Consider the following 21,371-nt stretch of genomic DNA (forward strand, 5'->3'; position numbering starts at 1 on the left):
CCAGCTTTTAGAGAGTTTTGATACATTTTTGGCTGAGCACTGAAAATTAAAGAAGGTTTTTTAGAACCATCCCCTAGCTTCTGCTTGGACTTTGTTTCTAAAATTGCTGGAGTAACCGCACACACTTTCTAGGACTACATTTTTTTCCCTTTTTTTTAGTGGAATATTGAGGATGCAGATTCTGCAGAGGAGGGTTTTTCTTCTGACCTTGTAAGGACCCCCTAGGTGAGTCTCTAGAATCAGCAGGGCTCAGTCTCTCACTTCAACTGTCTTTACTGAAATACATCCGGAACAAAACACACATAAAAAGGGTGGGTGGTTAGAGCGGTAGAGATAACTTGATGCTCTGAGGCAGGAAACCACAAACCCAGACACTTCTGCATGCATGAGTGAGTGAGGAAAATAGCTGCAGACATGAGTCAGACAAGTTTCAATGTTCTTTGTAACTGTTTCATGCTCAGTATCTATCCTGGGGCTCGCATACACACCCCCCCAATCAAAATCATTCAACCCGAAATGAAAATCAGGTTCATTGTGAAAATGTGCAGACTTTCTGCTTTCTGCAATGAAAAAATCAAACAAGTCATCTAAATAGCTGAACACAATGATTGCTTCAAGTGGTTTCCCAGAATTCAACTGAAAATGCAGCTTATACTGACACCTCCAGTCTCAAAATGATTCAACCCCTTCAATACAATACAAGAGCTTTATTTATCCTTGAAGGGAAATTCAATATGACGAGTGTACTTTCATGACGAGCATCTTTAGTACTTACTAGAGCCCAAAAGAGATTCATATCAGACACCAGCTTCTGGCAGCGTTCCTGAGGAATCTCAGCCCATTCCTCATGTGCAGTAGCCTCCAGTTCAGTCATATTCTTTGGTCTGCATGCTGCAACCACCTTCTTCAAATCCCACCAGAGATTTTCTCTGGGGTTCAAGTCAGGAGACTGTGAAGGCCGCTGTAGAATCTTCAAGGATTTCCTCTCCAACCAAGCCTTGGTGGAATCTGAGGTATGCTTGGGATCATGGTCCTGTTGGAAGGCCGGATGACGTCCAAGCTTCCTCACAGACAGCATGACGTTTCTTCCTAGACTACAAGACACTTCGATGAGTCCATCTTGCCTTCCACACGCTGCAGGTTTCCAGTGCCAGAGGATGCAAAGACTCAGAACATCACTGAGCCACCGCCATGCTTAACTGTGGGCACAGTGTTCTTTTCATCAATGCTTCTTCCTCCAGACATACCACTTATTCAATGTGCCAAAAAGTTCCAGTTTTGTTCATCACTCCACAGAACAGAATCCTAAAACCTCTGTGGCTTAGTTCTATGATTTTGAGCAGACTGGAGATTACAGACTGGGTCAGTAGTGGTGCACGTCTAGGGGTTCTGGCATGGAAACCGTCTACGTTCAGTACTTGTCTTACTATAATCCTTTTTCTGCCCCGTCCAGGTAGTGGAACCACAGTTCCTGTAACTTTGAACTGGTGAACTCTGCTTCCAACAGTGTCTCTAGAACATTCAGGGCCTTTGCTATCTTTTTATATCCTTGTTTGTGAAGGCCAGTCAGCTCTTCTCTGAACTTTTTGCACCATTCTTTTCACTTAAGCATATTTCTAACATGCTGTTAAGTGTGATACTCAACAAACCCTCACAGTTCAGGTATTTCATGTTCCAGCTCAAGCAGACCTGTTGCAGCTAGTGAAGCCCTTGATTAGCTGCATCAGGTGTTCTTGAAACAACACTGGTTTTGCATATTTGAGCTGCTGTGAGGGATTCTGTTCAGGGGTTGAATCATTTTGTCAGGGATTTTCTTCATCTGTTTTCATGCTGATGTTCATCTTTTGTTTCATGTTCATTCTAAGTATTTTAATGTCCCCACTCCTCCAACATCCTCCACAGCCTCGCTCTCCACAGGAAGTCCTCAGAATCATCTGCATATGAAGGAAATCAAATGAAAGTTAACTTAATGCTAGCCTATAACATGTAACACAGATGACTGTGACTCTACAGTGGGTCTGTTAGTTCAGTCCAGGAGGTTCTAACCTGAAGGGACTTCATACAGAGTCTTCCTGCTCCTCTCTGTCTTCTCTCTGTGCTGCAGCCATGTCTGAGATGTCCTCATATGCAGGGTCACAGTTTAACTGAGAACCAAAATATGTTTCAATAATAAATATATCTATAAGTATCAATATAAACATTTAACTATATTTCATCAAAACAGACAGAATGCAGACAGATTGTATTGTATCAAGAGTCTATTTAAGAAATAATTCAAACCTGAGAAAAGAAAAATAGTCTAATAATCTCTGTTCCTACTGTTAAAGTGTTTGGGTTAAAGCTGAGGGTGAAATTTTCCACCTCAGCACCCCTACAGGGGTTTCCTTGGACAGATTGGGCTGTGCTGACACAGGCGGAGCAAACTGTGGGCCTAAATCCTCAGGAGGATGTTCTGCAGTGGAACGTGAAACAGAATGCATTGCTTTAAAGTGAGTGCTCTAACCCACTGCTCAAAGGAGACTGCTGTCATAATTTACCCTGATTGAGGATTTTTCGTATTTTTTGTGTTTATAACGTTTCTGCATTATCCCATATTTATCTCTTTTCAATCTAATATTTTCATTTGCCTTTTTTGCTCAATGTCATGTTTATAAATGCTCAAAATGTCACAAAATCTGTTTTCAACTCTGTGAAGCAGGTTAGACTGTTCAAAGTAAAAATCCCTATCCCAAAAAGTTAAAATATAAATAGAATACACTGATTTCCGAATCATTTGAAGCAGCACACGCGCTACTGTCCCAACTTTTTTGGAACAAGTTGCATCAAATTTGGAATGTTTTTGTTTAAAAGAAATCACAAAAAAACAACAACAATCATTTTTGTAAATCTTGTCTATGTGCTGTGTTCAACTGAAAATTGGTTAAATATAATTTCCATATCACTGTTCTTCTGCCAAATTTCATAAAAATCCCAACATTTTTGAATTTGGTGTTTATATATAGGATGTATAAACTGGTCTAGTGTCATCAGGTTTTTATTTGAAAGTTTGTTTCATGACTGGAAAGATCTAAAGATTTACTTAGAAAGCTGAAATAATCATGAATTCAGGTCACATCTGTCTCTCTCTCTCTCTCTCTCTCTCTCTCTCTCTCTCTCTCTCTCTCTCACCTCCATTGCTTCTTCAGGTCCATCTGGTTCAGCCTTCAGACTTTTCTTCCTGGGGTAACTTTTATAAAACGTTTAAAAAAAGTACTTTAGAATAATGAAGTTAATCAAACAATAAATGGAAGTCTGAGGAAGAAAAGTAAAGAGAGGAGAGTGAACCCTTCTTGTTTTACCTCCTCCACAGAATCAAGAGGAGAAGAATCATCATCAAGAGTCCCAGAGTTATCCTGGAGATGTTTGATATGGATGCTGAGCTCCCCAAAAATAAAATCAGATAAATGAGACACTGTTAATAAAAGTAATGTTCCTGAGTCAGTGATTACAATGTAGGGGCAAAATGTAAGTCATGTTAATACCTGGGAAATACTTTTCCATTCTGTGATAACCTTTAGTTAGTAGTTCATTTGAGACAGAGTCTCTCCTGTGTCTGTGCAGGTGAAAATGTATAACAGAGAGCTTACCTGACACAACAGTCAGAGTGAAGGTGGAGTTATGGCGCCCTCTTGTGTTGTGAGCTTCACAGTAATAATTCCCACTGTGATGAGAGTGAAATTCAGTGATGGTGAAGATCTGTCCTGAAGCTAGAGGTGAGTCTTCATTCTCCTTGTACCAGGTGTACTTAGCTGCTGGGTTAGCATCACTGCTACAGGTCAGAGTCACTGAACTGCCCTCCACTATCTCAGCAGAGGGACTCACTGATACAGAGGGAAGCTTTGGAGCATCTGGAAGGGAAGAAAATCTGTAATGTAAAATAAGTGAGTCCATAAATATTCACCTCCTTTAAAGTGGTTGACCTAATTCAACAGAGGTCCAGCCAACTGGTGCTAGTAGTCTCCCAGTTAGTGGAATGAGGATCAGCTGAGTGTAGTGAATGTGTTTCACTGATTGTAGTAAAAAGACACCTGTATCTGGAAGGCCTTGTCACTGTTTAATCAGTATACCTAGCTACCATTACATCATTAAGACAAAAGAACACTGCAAGCATCTCAGACAAAAGGTTATTGAAAAGTCTAAATCAGGGGACGGAGACAGAAACATTTCCAAGTCTCTGAACATCCCCCAGAGTTCAGTTAAATCCATCATGAAGAAATGAAGGAACATGTCACATGTGTAAATCTGCCTAGATCAGACCGACCTCACAAATTGAGTGAGCATGCAAGAAGGCGACTAGTGAGAGAGGACACCAAGACACCTATGACTACTCTGAAGGAGTTCCAAGCTTCAGCAGCTGAGATGGGAGAGACTCTGCAGACAACAACTGTTGGCCGGGTTTTTCACCAGTCAGAGCTTTATGGGAGAGTGGCAAAGAGAGAGACACTGTTGAAGAAAACTCAGATTCAATCTGGACTAGAGTTCACCAGAAGGACTGTGGGAGACTCCATGGTCAAGAGGAAGAAAGCTCTTTAGTCTGATGAGACCAAAATGGAGCTTTTTGACCATCAGAGAAGACGCCAAACACTGACATCACCACAAACACACCATTCTCACTGTGGAGCACGGTGGTGGCAGCATCATGCTGTGGGGATGCTTCTTAGCAGCCAGCCTTGGAATAAGGACAATCTTATTCAGTTTGTAAGAGACCTGTGGCATGTCAGAAGATTTAGTTTCTCTTTTCTGACATTAAAGAGGTGTTTAGTAAAAAACAAACAAAAAAAGTCAAAAAAAAAAAACAAATTATAATGACCATGATTGATTTATAAAATCAAAACAGGGTAAAACATCTAAAGGGGTGAATACTTTTTATAGGCACTGTACAACAGTAGAGAGAGATGTGCCTTTTTCAGAAACTTTTCACTCACATTTCACATCAATGAGGATCCATTTCGACCTCTTCTTTCCCCATGTGTTTTCAGCTTTGCAGTTGTACTCTGCAGAGTCAGACAATGTGATGGAGCTGAAGATGAGCTGTGGTCCTCGATTAGGTAATGGGATAGTTTGATATCTATTCTTCTTGCACCAGGTGTAAACAGCAGCTGGGTTAGCATCACTGCTGCAGGTCAGAGTCACGGAGATGCCCTCCTCTATCTCACTGAGACGATTCACCAGTACTGTGGTCCCTTTTGGAGCATCTGGGGGATAAGGAGAGATATTTCAATATCAAATTTAATTATAATGGTCATATAACTCGTGAAATATTTAAAGACATCTTTGAGTTAACTGTTACGTGGTGCCTGTCCCGTCAACACAGAGCAGAGAAAAAACAGTAAAAGAGAGCCCATGTCCTCAAAGGATTAATGCCTTTTAATCATTGTTTAATATCAGCAGAATCTGTGAAACAAAGTCTTCATAAGAGACAAAAACAAATTTATAGTTGCAATTAATCTCAGAATGTTTTTTGTTGTTTGTTTTTTTTTAGATTGTTTTTGGGCTTTTACCTTTATTATGATAGGGCAGCTGAAGAGAGACAGGAAACACAAGGAGAGAGAGTAGGGGGAGACATGCACCAAACTGAGTGGAGACCAGTAACTGATCCTGCAACCATGTGTTGAGGACTACAGCCTCTGTAGGTGGGTGCATGCCCCACTCACTTTAACATTCCACTATTTTGCACGCAAAACAGTTGTTGTGTCACTTTTAATGTTTTTTACAGTCTTAAACGAAGGATAATGACTTTCTGTTTGGATACAGACCACTTTTATGGGCAGATTAAAGATTATATCATGAATTTAACCCTGAAAAAGGAATGTGTTATGGATTGGATAGGAAATAGGGAGGTAGTACAAATCTACAGTTGAAACCAGAAGTTTACATACACTATATAAAAAGGCACATAAACTTTTTTTTCTCACCGTCTAACATTAAATCAGATTAAACTTTTCCTGTTTTTGGTCAATTAGGATTACCAAAATTATTTCTGTTTGCTAAATGCCAGAATAATGAGAGAGATCATTTTTTAGACAATTTTTTATTATTTTCTTGAGAGTCAGAAGTTTACATACACCAAGATTACTGTGCCTTTAAACAATTTGGGAAAGCCCAGATGATGATGTCATGTCTTTGGAAGCCTCTGATAGGTTTATTGACAACATTTGAGTTAATTAGAGGCACACCTGTGGATGTATTTTAAGGCACATCTGAAACACACTGCTTCTTTGTGTAACATCATGGGAAAATCAAAACAAATCAGCCAAGATATCAGGAAGAGAATTGTGGACTTGCACAAGTCTGGTTCATCCCTGGGTGCAATTTCCAGATGCCTGAAGGTGCCACGTTCATCTGTTCAAACAATTATACGCAAGTATAAACACCATGGGAATGTCCAGCCATCATACCGCTCAGGAAGGAGACGGGTTCTGTGTCCCAGAGATGAACGTGCTTTGGTCCGAAAAGTGCATCTCAACCCAAGAACAAAAGCAAAAGACCTTGTGAAGATGCTGGCTGAAGCTGGTAAGAGTGTGTCATTATCAACAGTCAAACGAGTCCTGTACCGACATGGGCTGAAAGGCCACTCTCCCAGGAAGAAGCCATTACTCCAAAAGAAACATAAAAAAGCCAGATTACAGTTTGCAAATGCACACAGGGACAAAGACCCTTATTTCTGGAGACATGTTCTGTGGTCTGACGAATCTAAAATTGAACTTTTTGGCCATAATGACCATGGTTACATTTGGAGATACAAGGGGGAAGCTTGCAAGCCTGAGAACACCATCCCAACTGTGAAACATGGGGGTGGCAGCATCATGTTGTGGGGTTGTTTTGCTGCAGGAGGGACTGGTGCACTTCACAAAATAGATGGCATCATGAGGAAAGAACATTATGTGGAAATACTGAAGCAACATCTCAAGACATCAGCCAGGAAGTTAAAGCTTGGGCGCAAATGGGTTTTCCAAATGGACAATAACCCTAAGCATACTGCCAAACTGGTTACAAAGTGGCTTAAGGATAACAAAGTCAGTGTTTTGGAGTGGCCATCACAAAGCCCTGATCTCAATCCCATTGAAAATTTATGGGCAGAGCTGAAAAGGCATGTGCGAGCAAGGCGGCCTACAAACTTGGCTCAGTTACACCAGTTCTGCCAGGAGGAATGGGCCAAAATTCCTGCAAACTATTGTGAGAAGCTTGTGGAGGCGTATCCAAAACATTTGACCCAAGTTATACAGTTTAAAGGCAATGCTACCAAATACTAATGAAATGTATGTAAACTTCTGACTCTCAAGAAAATCATAAAAAATTGTCTAAAAAATGATGTCTCTCATTATTCTGGCATTTAGCAAATAGAAATAATTTTGGTAATCCTAATTGACCAAAAACAGGAAAAGTTTAATCTGATTTAATGTTAGATGGTGAGAAAAAAAAGTTTATGTGCCTTTTTATGTAGTGTATGTAAACTTCTGGTTTCAACTGTAAATGTTTGATATCACAAGGTTCAGATGACTTTTGACTTGTCACTTGTGAGTTTTTGAAGTGAAATGAGACATTAAGGAGCAGAGGTGGACTTATTTAACATCACTGTGGCTGCAGGGAGACGCTAATGTAGATTAACATAGTGAGCAGAAAGGGACGATAAAATATAACATCAATTGTGATTTTAAAAATTAGCACACCACTTGTGGACATTAAAAAATCATGATAAATGAGTTATTTTGACAGCCCTACAAGAAACCTTTCACTCACATTTCACATCAATGAGGATCCATTTAGACGTCTTCGTTCCCCATTTGTTTTCAGCTTTGCAGTTGTACTCTGCAGAATCAGACAATGTGATGGAGCTGAAGATGAGCTGTGGTCCTCGATTAGGTAATGGGATAGTTTGATAGCTATTCTTCTTGTACCAGGTGTAAACAGCAGCTGGGTTAGCATCACTGCTGCAGGTCAGAGTCACTGAGCTGCCCTCCTCTATCTCACTGAGACGGCTCACCGTTACTGTGGTCCCTTTTGGAGCATCTGGAGGAAATAATAGAAATAATCAGAACATAGATATCTAAAGATTACCTAACAAAAATAAAAACACATCCCTTATTTGATGATAACATAATGTCTGTCCATCAACCCTGGCTCCAAAAAGTTGGGGCACTGTGTAAAACATGAATAGAAATAGAATTCAGTGTGATGTAGTTTAAGGGGCTGGAGGTGCAAACCCCACAATCTGAAGCATCCAAGGGACACCAACCTTTCTTTTTGCTGCTTTAGCAACCTTAAATTAACATTTAAATTAAATAATATAACTGGGATGACCAGTGATCCATAGCAGCTGTAGATTATAAATGTGAAGCAGACAGAGCTGAAGGAAGCAGAGATGATCAGCAAAGCAAACCTAAAACTGAACCATCAGCTGGATGTCGCTTTTCCAATGAAATGTCTCACTCACATTTCACAGCAACATGAGCGTACTGAGACGTCCTCTCACCCAGCTTGTTCTTCGCTCCACACTGGTAGTATCCAGAGTCAGAGGGCTGAATGGAACTGAAGATGAGGTGTGATGTGTTCCTGAGAGGTTCTCTTTGGTATTCCTTATACCAGGTATATTCAGGTGCTGGGCTAACATCACAGCGACAGGCCAGAGTCACTCGACTGTTCTCCCTGATTTCACCAGCAGGACTCAATGACACTGAGCAGTTCTTTGGAGCATCTAGGAGAAGAATAAGAAGTTTGTGGCTGATTCAGAGCACAGACGGGTTCCTGCAGATAAAGGCACAATGAGGAAGGTTTCTACCAGACAAATTCATCAGATTAAGAGCGCAGATGCTAAAATGCCATTTTAAAGCAGCAAACAGGTATTTGAAGCTGCTGGTGCCTCTGGAGTCCCACCAACCTCAAGATGTAAGATCCTCCAGAGGCTTGCAGTCGTGTATAAACCTACTATTCAACCACCCCTAACCAGTGCTCACGAGCAGAAACGGTTCCAGTGGGCCCAGAAATACATGAAGACTCATTTTCAAACAGTCTTGTTGACTGATGAGTGCTGTGCAACCCTGGATGGTCCAGATGGAGGAGTAGTGGATAGTTGGTGCATGGCCACCATGTCCCAACAAGGTTGTGATGTCAGCAAGGAGGGGGTGGAGTCATGTTTTGGGCCAGAATCATAGGGAGAGAGCTGGTAGGCCCCTTTAGGGTCCCTGAAGGTGTGAAAATGACCTCTGCAAAGTATAGAGAGTTTCTGACTGACCACTTTCTTCCATGGTACAAAAAGAAGAACCATGCCTTCCGTATTAAAATTTTCCTCATGCATGACAATGCACCATCTCATGCTGCAAAGAATATCTCTGTGTCATTGGCTGCTATGGGCATAAAAGGAGAGAAACTCATGGTGTGGCCCCCATCCTCCCCTGACCTCAACCCTGTTGAGAACCTTTGGAGCATCCTCAAGCTAAAGATCTATGAGGATGGGAGGCAGTTCATATCAAAACAGTAGCTCTGGGAGGATATTCTGATATCCTGCAAAGAAATTCAAGCAGAAACTCTCCAAATCCCCCAGTTTATCTAAAAGTAAGATAAAAAGGCTTGTGTTGTTGGAGTTAGCTTACACACTTCAGGAGAGCGGTGCTCCTCATGTCCTTTGATTGCACAGGAATACTTGCTGTTATCATTGAAATAGATTCTTAAAGCAGATTTCCCTTCATTCACTTTGTGACCATCTCGGTACCAGATGTATGAAGGATTATCAGACACAACACAGTCGCTCTGACACTCCAGATCAACCTCGGACCGTAATCTTTGCACCTGCACCTGAAGGCCTAAAAAGGTGAAAAAGAACCATAATGCCATTTTAAAGACTATTTAACACACATTAAAAAAACATTCATGTTTTTTCTTCCATGGTGATGGAAATATGAGAAAAAAAAAAGAAAACCTTACCTGTGACTATCAAAGACACCCCAGATGACCGAGTAGCACTGACACCTGGTTGGATTACTGTGAATGTGAACTTGTACTCAGTTGCATCGCTCTCTCTGATGTTGGTGATTCTCAGAGTACAGTTATTACCAGCAAACAGATACTCCACTCGACCTGAGTAGGCTCGGTCTAGTCTAAGATCTAAAGAATGACCTCTTACAGTAAACCACAGCGTTCTGTGAATAACAGTGGGTTTCTCTTTTAGTACTGCTGGATATGTGAAGGTGCAGGGTATGATCACTGATGATCCTTTTAAGGCACAGATCTGTGTAGAGGGGAGAGAGAGACGCCCCACTCATCCTGACAGTGGACCACTGTAACACAGATCAGAAACATCATCAGAATCAGAACAACAGAGGGAAGACTGTTTTATCAAGGATTTATCTAACCTCATAGGTGACTCAAGTAAGTGCATGGCAAGAAACGCTTCTCACTCACAAAGCTGGCAGGAACAGGTTTCTGGTTTCTGTTTTTGCAGGAATATGTTGTAAGAAACCTGGTTTTGTTTCCTGGAGAACTCCAAAAGAAATCAGGATATTGTGCCATGTATGCATCTTATCCCAGTCTCTCACAGCTGCATTCTACCTGTGCAGGTGCAACACTGATTTAACTGTTCATTTATCTTCAGATAATTTGAAATACTGTGGCTACATTTTATGATTCAAAAGTTATTTGGCAAACTGTGCTTGATGCCCAGTGTTTCCAGCCTCCACAGTCAGTAATGGTTTTGGGGTCTGTGTCATCTGCTGCTGTTTGTTCACTCGTCTTCATCAAGCCCAGAGTCAACACTGTCAGCGATTTTAGAGCTCTTCATGCTTCCATCTGCTGAGAAGCTTTATGGAGATCCTGATCTCCCTTTCACCTGCCCACAGTAAAGCCAGAACCACCAGAAACTGGTTTACTGATTATGGTATTATGGTGTCTGAAAGAGAATCTCTGGAAGATGAGAGACACCAGACTCAACATACAGACTAGCTGAAGGCTATCAGAGCTTCATAACACCGCAGCAGTGCCACGGACTGATCGCCTCCATGATACATAGAATTGATGCAGGAATTCCTGCCAAAGGAGCTCCAACTCATTTCTGAGTGCATAAGTTGGTATAGATTACCAGAAGGTCAACATTTCTTGTTATAAATCCTTTTTATGGGTGTTTTGTGATATTCTAATATCCTGGGATAGTGGAATTTATCTTTGTGAGCACCAAATTTCCCCGACAGTGCAAAAAGAACCAAACTGCATTGTCTGAATTGTGTTGAGGCTTTAAGAAAACTGAAACTGTCTTTTGAGAACCCAATGGCACAAAGCTACCTTGTTAAATTTAGATGCGATTTACTGTCAACCATGAAGATAATTTTATAACATCACACAGATGTCACAGAAACTAAAAGCGTTGGCACAGTTAAGTTCCCTTTTTGGTACATATGATCTTCTTTTCCTTGGAGGAAATGCAGACATTTATAGCATCAAGTTCCTGAATTTTTACACGCAGCACTAACAGCTCCACTCATGAAGACCTACTGTAAAACACTGTTAACCTGATTTAAAAAAAAAAAAAAAAAGCTTACAACACACGGAAAAAAATGACAGTACACTAAAGAAAGCACAAAGATGTATAAATGCTCTCATTCAGAGAGTCTTTTCTTTAAATAATATACACAAACACTTCAATTCTGCTCTGAAAAAATGACTTATGGTACTTACGGTACCTGGCACAGAGAGAAGAAAGATAACCAGTCCAGTCACTGCTGCTCTCACAGTCATGGCTGCTCCTCTTCTCCCTGTTTGACTGCAGAAATACAGAATAAGACACTGGCAGAAGGACTGAACATGACCTGAGTCAATAAATAATCATATCAATAACTAAGTCTACTTACAACAGGGAGGAGATGTTTACTCTGCAGCAAACGATCCTCTGTAGTCATCAGAAGGAAGAAGTCAAGCTGTTAAAAGTGGTCCACTTTCTTCCTCTTTCACACTGTTAATATGCATGGAGGTACTGCCCGACTCTAAGCAATGGATTTATTTTTAAGCCATAAAAATCCCTGCTAGCGTTGACTGAATAATGGTAACTAGGCTGGTCTGAAATAAAGCCTAGTAGGTAAAGAGGCATTTCAGTACTTAGAGGAAAGAGGGGAGAATAATCTGCCGACAGCTCTCTATCAGCTTCTCCTGGACTCACTAGGCTTCATCTTCATTCTAGTTTACGTGAGACTCTTACTGACCCTCTCTAGCCTTTTTGCACATGGCAGTGTTGAAGTCGCCAGTGTCATGTTATCCATGTTGGTATCTTTGAGCTTTATATCCCTATAGATATTACATCAACCCCAAAAGCTATCGATGTTTACACAGCTTTATCAGGAATAACTTCAATATGCAGTTTTTTGTCTGAACTCTCACATCAGGCTCTTGGAGAGTATAATTTTCCTAAGATTTAGAAAAAAAAGGCTTGGTTTCTGCATGTGTTCCTCTTAAATGAGGACAGAGTGTATTGACAACCTCAGTGATAAACAACATGGCAGCCCCAGGAAAATAGAGCTAAAACATCTCAATAGCTCCCCTGTGGCAGGCTGCTGCATTGGCAGAATGATCTCATCGTGGATGCCATAAAAGCCAATGAATTACTAATACTAAAACAATAATATGTCAGTTTAGTTCATCATAAGACTGGCCCCCAAAGCATCTTTCAAAACAAAACCTGGCTCATGTACAAATGTAGCTGATGACTCCTGTGATGCAGGGTTGCTTGCTGTTCCTTCGACTCGGTTGAAAACGACCCAAAACTCAGTTTGAGAATGTGAGCAGAAATGGTCTCCTTTGATAAAGAGACAATTCAGCTGATTTGGCATGAAAATCTAAACATGACAAAAGTGTGCCGCAGTTGTCCCTGAACACTGGAAACATTGGAGAACACCATCGTTACCAAGGATGAAGAAATCTCTAAAAGGACTGTCCACATCTGCGGCCATGTTGGTTGTTTTCTTTGACATTAATGGGACCATTTGGGAGGAGTGGATTCAAGGGTCAACGGAGAAGTTTCTGATGATCACCCTCCCTGTTCACCAAGATCAAATCTGACCTCAAAGGTTTCGAGTCTGTGTCAGAAGTTAAAAGAACCACAGAGGTTCTGAGACAGAAGAAGATGTGCTGCACTGCTTTGGTCAGTGAAGATCTGAATGCAGAGGTGCGTTGCTGAGATTGAAGAAGAAAGACACTGAGAAATGTTTCTTTTAAATAAAATTGGATTACATCATTAGTGTCCTTTTTAACAGCCATACCTCCTACAACACCCCTACTGTTGTGCCGCTCCAGGCAAATGCTTAGAAATGCAGATTTCTCTGGGTGCGCCAACGGTTCATACCCATAAATCAGCCTAAGGCCACGGAGTCTAAAGGGCTCACAGCCCAGGAAGTTTTACTATTATTCCTAATGGCACAATCATTAGAAACATATGTTCTAGTGTGGATCTACAAGAATTCTTGAAAGAGATAACTTAACAAGGAATAAAAACTACAAATATAGTTTAATCAAAAAAAAAAATTAAGCTCGAAATAGATGAAATGACGTCTCTTTTATTCGCTCTATGTTTGAGACCCATACTCATACAAACAGACCTTTCTGTCCATAATTTGCGTTTATTTCGTCCGTTCTCTCTAAGCTATGGATAAGTACCAAACGTTGACAACACTGCCACCAACCATGTGGGGGCAGCGTTGAGCAATGCAGCCAGCAGTTCAACCCAGAGAGGCAAAACACAATGCAGAAGAATGATTTGAAAAAAAGGCGGAGCTTTTCTGTGGAAACATCGCTGAATATGAAGTGAGTTAGTGAATACAAATACAGCGATGATGTTAGCTCACCTGGGCACAGACGACTACAAGAGCACAGCTGGGGGGAGGATGGACTGTGATGGTCAATGATAGCTGTGGAGTTTAAAATTCACTGATCTATTTTCAAATGCCTGTAGAGCATAAATGAGCCTTTGGATGCACTTGACCACACAGCTGGATGGTAGTTTGTTTGTATAACTCTGGAGATGCAATACTGAGGTAACACATCGTTTAACTGCCAGGCTTCTTCCCATAGCTCTTAGAGTTTTCCCAGTCTGCTTTGACCACTTTAGCCTGCTGTCTAACATCGCACCAAGGAGTTTGACATCTGTGACTTGTTCAGAGGGCACATCGTTAATGGATTTGTCTGTGGCTTGTCTTTTAATTTAAAATATGATCCAAACACAATACTCTTTGTTTTGGACAAATAAAGAACAAGCTTATCACTCTATACCCAACTAATGACAGCTTGTAGCTCCTTATCTAAAACACTCAGCAATGCCTTTACTGATCGTGCTGGTAGATAAAGAGTTGTATCATCAGCATACATACTAGTAAGCACTCTAGCTTGGTTAAACCAAGAGGAAATGATGGCCCTACACGGCTTCCTTGTGTTACACCACATTGCAACTGTTCCAAATTTGAAATACATACTGCTTCCTGTTAGCGTACATTTTGAACCAGCTTACTGTATTTGGTACAAATCTGTAACATTTCAATTTATCTAGATACAGTTCATGATCAAGGGCATCAAATGCACAGCTAAAATCCAGCCGCACTGTTCCAACTGAATTATCACTGGTAATATACTGAAGGTATCTGTGTTAAAGTGGTGCTAGTAGATAGATGCATGTTGGTAGTGAACTTATTTTGATTTAAAAATCTGCTGCATTTGTTCACAAACTGTCTTTTCCAGCAATTTACTAAGAATTGACAGCTAACTTATAGATCTACAGTTTTTACCACTAAATTTTATGCTAAGTGGTGTTGTATCCACCTTATTCCTAGCCCCCATGATGCTTTGCATGAAAAAGTGGTGCCATCTAAACTTTGTCTGTTACACTCAAACAGGATAGTATTATTTCTCCACCCTCTAGAGAGGACAAAGAGAAGAAATTACCTCAGATAGCCTGGACAAGCATATTTAGCTAATTTTATTTGCTTTATTTCAGTCTAGTAATAGATGATCGTGTTTTGTGAAAGTTTCTTTTTTTTTTTTTTTGTCTTTAGTTTATTTCGGTCACTTTAAAAACGAAGACTCAATTACACACATAAAGTGAAAATTTACAAGTGAACAAACGTTGGGTTAATGCTATTTCTGCATTAACACCAAACAATCAACAAAAGAAATCAACAACACAAATAACAAAACAGGACTGAAAAGGTGTAGGCTGAAGCCTTTGCTTATTTCACCTACCCTCTCAGGAGTTGGGACACCGTCTTAAGGTGAGACAGAGCCAAGTCACAGCTTTAATACTTCTCTATTTAGTTTGTTGGGTCACTGAAATAATTATTTCACCAACTAAATCCTCTTAAATTGTTGGAATTGTACTGATATTTCTAACCTTGACTCAAGTTGTCAACTCTTGGGTTTAGTAAATCTCAAATTCTGTGTGAAGAATTCTAATAAATGAAAATTACATGTAGCTAGATGTTTTATTTATAAGATTTACTATGGGGAAGATGTATTCCTTTCAAAACAACCGCCATCAATGCTAAATCACTTTAGTAAGCCCTTGAAAGAATCACATTTTTGCCATTACTGTTTCTGTACCACCGAAGTTCCACCTATATATTACACCCATATAAAATGGCTCGCAATCGAAATCTGAACTTAATCGTTCATGTGAAAGACCCAGCACTTTGAACTGGCTCCTTCATAAACGACCCATCACTAATTTGGAAACTGCAGAATGACCAGAGAAGAAGAAATGCACATTGATGGGTTTAACCTCCTAAAAACCAGCATGTGCATGAGAGGACATCACATTTCTGCTTCCCTACAACATAACAATAATTGCTGCTATTAGAAGTTGAGATTATCAGCTGGAATGTCCATTACAGTTACACTCACGATCATGTGCAATATCTCTGCACTGTAGCATTACAGCACTTTACCATCTGCCTTATGCATTAACTGCAATGGTCACTTTATTGCTGGTCTACCCGGCTGCACACCGCGGGAAGGCGGAGTTGGATTGGCTAGATCCGACTCCGCCCATATCCATTACGTCATCTCATGTGCTTCATTCAGGGCAAGTCAGAATTAAGGAAGCCTGCTTCATTGTGTCATAAATGCATCAAATAAGAACATTAACCATAACTTTGAATGTACAAAACCTACGAATTTCATTTTGTAAGTTTACTACACAACCACACTACATTAACTCACTGAGTGCCAGCCCTTTTATATAATGGAAAGTGGCTTGTGTCAGTGTTTTTGGCATTTTGAGTCATCTTTCAAGACCCACAGAATATTTTGTACTTTGACTCTGAAAACACCAAAAAGCTCAGATGAAAGAAGAAACTCTCTATTTCATCATAGAAAAAAACATTTGTTTGCACCTTGTTCCATTCTTGATTTATCTGAAGTTGAATAGAGGCTAGTTTCACTTTTTTTCTAGAAAGCTAAGAAAAATTCAGTTTTGTGAAAGAGAGTCTGTCAAGCAAAACAATGATTTGAATGTCATAATTTTGCCTTCAATGACTTAAAAGACATCTGAAAATTGTATTACAAATGTTATTTTATTGTAAAAATAAATAACAATGCTTCCAGTCACTGTCATTCACACTCTGGAACTGGACGGCCTCCACGTGACCCCCTATACGCCCACGTCCTCTCCTGCTTGCGTGTCCCCTGGCACTACCTGTAAATTATACAAGTAATATAACATAAAATATGTTTTATATATATAATACATAATCTATAATATAGATTTTTTTGTTCTTAGCTCTTTTTCTGCCAACACACAGTGTTGCAGAACTGCATGGGGCTTGCTCTTCTCTTAAGTCTGCTTCTGAAATCACAGAGCAGGAGCACATTAGTGATGGTTTCATTCAATAAATTTGGCTGAATAATCAGTGGGTTCCTAATGTTAACTTACCTCCATCTCCCTAAAGCATCTCAGCAGATGGAAGCTTGAAGGCTCTAAAATCTCCTTGTAGTTCGCTGACAGTGTTTGTCTTTCGCTGACAGACTCTGGACTTGATAAAGACCAGTGGACCAATAACAGCTGATGACATGGACCTCAAACCGTCACTGACTGTGGAGACTGAAAACCTGCATTCATACACCTTGGATTCTTGGCTTCTCCTCTCTTCCTCCAGACTCTGGGACCTTGTTTTACAAATTTTACTGTCACCTGAAAACAGGACTTCAAGGCACTGTGACCACAATGGTCCAGTTCTTTTTCTCCATAGCCTATGTGTGCTATGAGTCCACTCCTTGTGAAGTTCATCAGTTCATGAATCTGCTTGACGATCTTTTGAAGGCTGAGCTAATTCCTGTTGCTTGTGCTGCTTTTCCCACCACACTTTTCCCCTCAGCCAATTTTCCATGAATCTGCTTTGATGCAGCCTCTGAGAACAGCCCGGCCTTTTCAGCAGTGACCTTTTGAGGCTTACCCTCCTCATCAGTGTTCATTTTGTTGACTAGAACTACGACTAAATTGTTTGTCGACAGCTTTTTTTTCCATGACAAAAACTAGCCTAAGACTAACCAAAACAGATCTGTGATGACTAAAACTTACTAAAAGTAAGTTTAGAATTCATCAGGATGACTAAAACTAGACAAAAATGTAATTTAGTTTTCATTGAACATTAAAATCCATGATATTTCTCCACCGTGGGTAAATCTGTCAAAACACAATGCATCTGTATCTATCCTGCCTCTCAGCTGTAGAAAGCAGGGACCCCAGGTTTAGCAGGTGAGAAAACACACTACCATGATTTAGTACCAGATTCAGGCAAGCAAATAAATATTTCGACAAAAAGGAAAGACTAAAATGTGAGGACTGTTATGGACTGAACCTAGAGTAAACTGTTTTTGTCAGCTAAAACTATAAAGGAGTGACTAAAATATGACTAAAACTAAAAGACATTTCATCAAAAGACTAAGACTGAGACTAAAATTAAAAATAGCAGTCAAAATTGACACTGCTCTTGATGGAGGCTGTCAGTGACTGTCTTCTGAATATTTGTCAAGACAGCAGTCTTCCCCATGATTGTGGTTGGAAAACCTTTGCAGACTAATATTCTAATATTTTGATATAGTAGGATTTTGATTTTCATGAGCTGTAAGCCATAAACATCAAGATTAAAACAAAAAAGGTCTTGGACTATTTCACTTTGTATGAGTTGAATTTAGAATTTATGGAAGTTTAACTATTTGAATAAAACTGCAGTAAAATTTTTCTGAGACGCACCTGTACATGTAAATGTCACTTTGCTCCTATAGCTGAAAATCAAGCTGCATGGTCTGGTATACACAGAAAAGAAAATCTGGGTCATCATGTGGTGACTTCACTGTGAGGCCATTTACCACTAAAAAACGTCACATTGCCCAACAAAGCTGCAGATAGAAACTGATGGGCTATTACAGGTGCTGTGGATTTGAATATTATAGAAAAAAAAATCAAGCTTTCACATCGTGTAATAACTGTAACACTCAGCATCTGTGTCTAAGATAAAATGCCACTTAAACTTGATATTTTATAGAGAAATAAAATCAAAACATCAGGTTAAAGCTCCTTGCTTTTGTGGAAATGTCTGCTAGTTTTAGTGATTATTTGTTGTTTTACTGTCCCCCTCCCTGTTGCCACTGATTTATAAAAAAAATATTGCCAACAAATCATCATTTCAGATAACTACAGTCTATATAGTCTATATTTAATCCCTTTGTTTTTTAAAATTTACACTGCATTACATTTTCAGCATATAAAGATATGTAAAAGAATCACGTTCAGACACTAATTTCTTTTTAGGCATTATAGGCATTCTAATTTTAGGACAAACACAAAAAAAATGAAGCTGTACAATACCTGATAGAAAGAGCAGAAAGTCAAAAATCCCAGCTGCCACATTTAAAGTCATCTCTGTCCTTCTCGTCTTTCACTTGGCTTTAGACAGAAGAAAACAAATTTGCAGAACAATTATAAAGTAAACAGGAGAAAGACAATACGACCCATACTGATAAACGACTCTACCAACAATGATCAGGGTATACAGGGTGTTTTTATTCTTTAAAGAAATGTATCTTGTGCAGTCAGTAAGCAAAAAAAAAAAAAACCCTTATAGATTTCCTTCCTCTTGAAGTGGTCAACATGTATATGTGACGGAGCAAATGCAGCAAGGAAACCACATCACAAAGAAGTAGCGCCGCTTTGAAAGCACTGTCAGACTCTTGAGTGGTTATATGACGCTTACACTGCATGTTGAAAGAATAATAGAAAATAATCATGCTACCTTTATATAATAGAGCACTGCCAGGACCCTCATTTAGGAAAGTAGCAATTACATTTTCAACAGTTCAAGTATTAGAAGACATGTGTAATTTCACTTCTAAGTTTATACAAGTATGAGTTTGAAGAAATATTCAGAAGCAAAATAGGTCTAGAGAAGTAAATTAATTGTTAGGGAGTTGTAAATATTCTTAAGAGTAACATTTCATGATGATTCACATCTGTGTGAAAAAGAATATAAGCTTGCAAGTATATGACTCAAAGCTGCTCTGATATTTCATCAATGAAACACAAAGACCATCTGACATTAGAATTCATTAAATCGATGATACATGGAGGTTTTCCTGTACAGTTTATCTTGACACGCATATACACAAAGTATTGGAAGAGTGAGGCCAGTTCCTTTATTTTTGCTGTAGACTGAAAACATTTGGGTTTGACTTCAAAAGATGAGACAAGAGATCAACATTTCAGCTTTAAATTTTGAGGTATTTACACCTGGATCTGATACACAACTTTGAAGATAGCTTTATTTGTAATGGAACGCCAAATATTTGGGTGAGCAAAAGTACTGGAACAGATACACTTAAAACAGATTAAAGTGAATAGGACTGAATATCTAGTTGCAAATCCTTTGCTTGCAGTAACTGCATCAAGCCTGCGACCCACTGACATCACCAAACTTTTGCATTCTTTTTTTGTGATGCTTTTTCAGGCTCTCACTACAGCAAAAATGAAAGGAATTGGCCTCACCCTTTCAAATACTGTAGGAAGGAAGTGTATATTTACTTGTGCAACATTACATGGTACAGTGCTGGCGCAGTGCTATGGTTCTCTCCGAAGTGTCAAACACGCACCACTGGTTTTAATGTGATCCTTGCAATCCAAGTTTAAAAACACTTTAATTCTTTCTGTGAGTAGATCACGATGAGAACGTATTTTATGTTCATATCAAATAAACAAATCAAATCTGACATCCTCCACAGCCTCGCTCTCAACAGGAAGTCCTGCCTCTGGTTCATCTAAAGAGAAGCACATGACAGATAATTTATCACTGTAACTATAGTTGTAACATACATTACTACAATTTTATGTTAGGTCTGTTTAATAAGTCCAGGAGGTTCTAACCTGAATAGCCTTCGTACAGTGTCCTCCTGCTCCTCTCTGTCCTCTCTGAACGCTGCAGTGATGGTTAAGATGTTCTCATAGACAGGATCAGAGTTTAGCTGAGAGCAGAAGAGAAAAGTTGAACAAAAATTACTCTGATCTAAAAAAAGACAAAATCTAAATACATAGCATTTATCAAGAGTGCTTGAAGAAACAGAAAACCCTCAAAAAAGTCAAATAACTCAAGCGTCTCAGTTACAACTGATGCAGTGTTTCAGTGTGGCTGTGATTTTTCCACCACAACATCGCTGCAGAGGGTTTCAGAGAAGCTTAAAGCTGTGCAGACTCAGACAGAGCAAGCTGTGGGCCTAAATCCTCAGGACGATGTTCTAGGTGGGTTGTTAGAGAATTGTACCGTGAGAACAGAGTGGATTACTAATCCTTTTTGCCCAGTTTGAGGGGATTTACATGAATGTACAGTGCTTAGCAAACTCTTTAGAACACCTGTCATAAAAACGAGAAAACAAATATTCAAAAAAATCTTTCAAAAACTTGTTTAACACTAAAAATTATACTGTTATTTGTCAAACAACAAAGGGAAACAGCTCTCCATGTTTTACCATTTGGAACAGGAATGAGGAATTTCCAACTGAATTCACCTTTTTATACCCAAGTTTGAGCCGGCTCACTGGTGTTCTCTGAGAAGTTAGAATTAATCAACCATAGAATTCAACCACTAAAATTGAGTATTCTGTTCAGGAATGACAGAAAAATGTCTTTAATTTGATTTGACTTCTTAATCAAGAAATAATAATGTGCTTAACTATTTTTTCTTTTTTTTTTTTTTTTTGCAAAACAGTAAATTTGAAAATTCATGGAAAAAATTATATTATCGATTAAAAATATAATTTTGGTTAAATAGTTTCTACAAACTGTGTAATGGGGTTTTAGATCCTTTGTCTCACCTCTTTTCCCC

At 39.4% G+C, this 21,371-nt stretch overlaps 1 protein-coding gene and 1 pseudogene across 2 annotated transcripts in view; both read right to left on the bottom strand.

Moving 5' to 3' along the window:
* Positions 1 to 1,869: 1,869 nt before the first annotated feature.
* Positions 1,870 to 12,968, bottom strand: LOC121507807 (annotated as a pseudogene).
* A 6,094-nt stretch (positions 12,969 to 19,062) lies between these two features.
* The window catches only part of LOC121508184 (B-cell receptor CD22-like), a 45,398-nt gene continuing 43,089 nt past the window's right edge, over positions 19,063 to 21,371 (bottom strand). For both annotated transcript variants that reach the window (XM_041784821.1, XM_041784820.1), the window contains 2 exons: positions 20,417 to 20,514; positions 19,063 to 20,310 (listed from right to left, as the gene is read on the bottom strand). In XM_041784821.1, the coding sequence (XP_041640755.1) occupies positions 20,307 to 20,310; positions 20,417 to 20,514 (102 nt within the window). In that variant the 3' untranslated portion in view covers positions 19,063 to 20,306. The remainder of the gene's footprint in view (positions 20,311 to 20,416; positions 20,515 to 21,371) is intronic.

This window comes from Cheilinus undulatus, linkage group 4, assembly GCF_018320785.1.
Source record: "Cheilinus undulatus linkage group 4, ASM1832078v1, whole genome shotgun sequence".
In the NCBI taxonomy this organism is placed as follows: domain Eukaryota; kingdom Metazoa; phylum Chordata; class Actinopteri; order Labriformes; family Labridae; genus Cheilinus; species Cheilinus undulatus.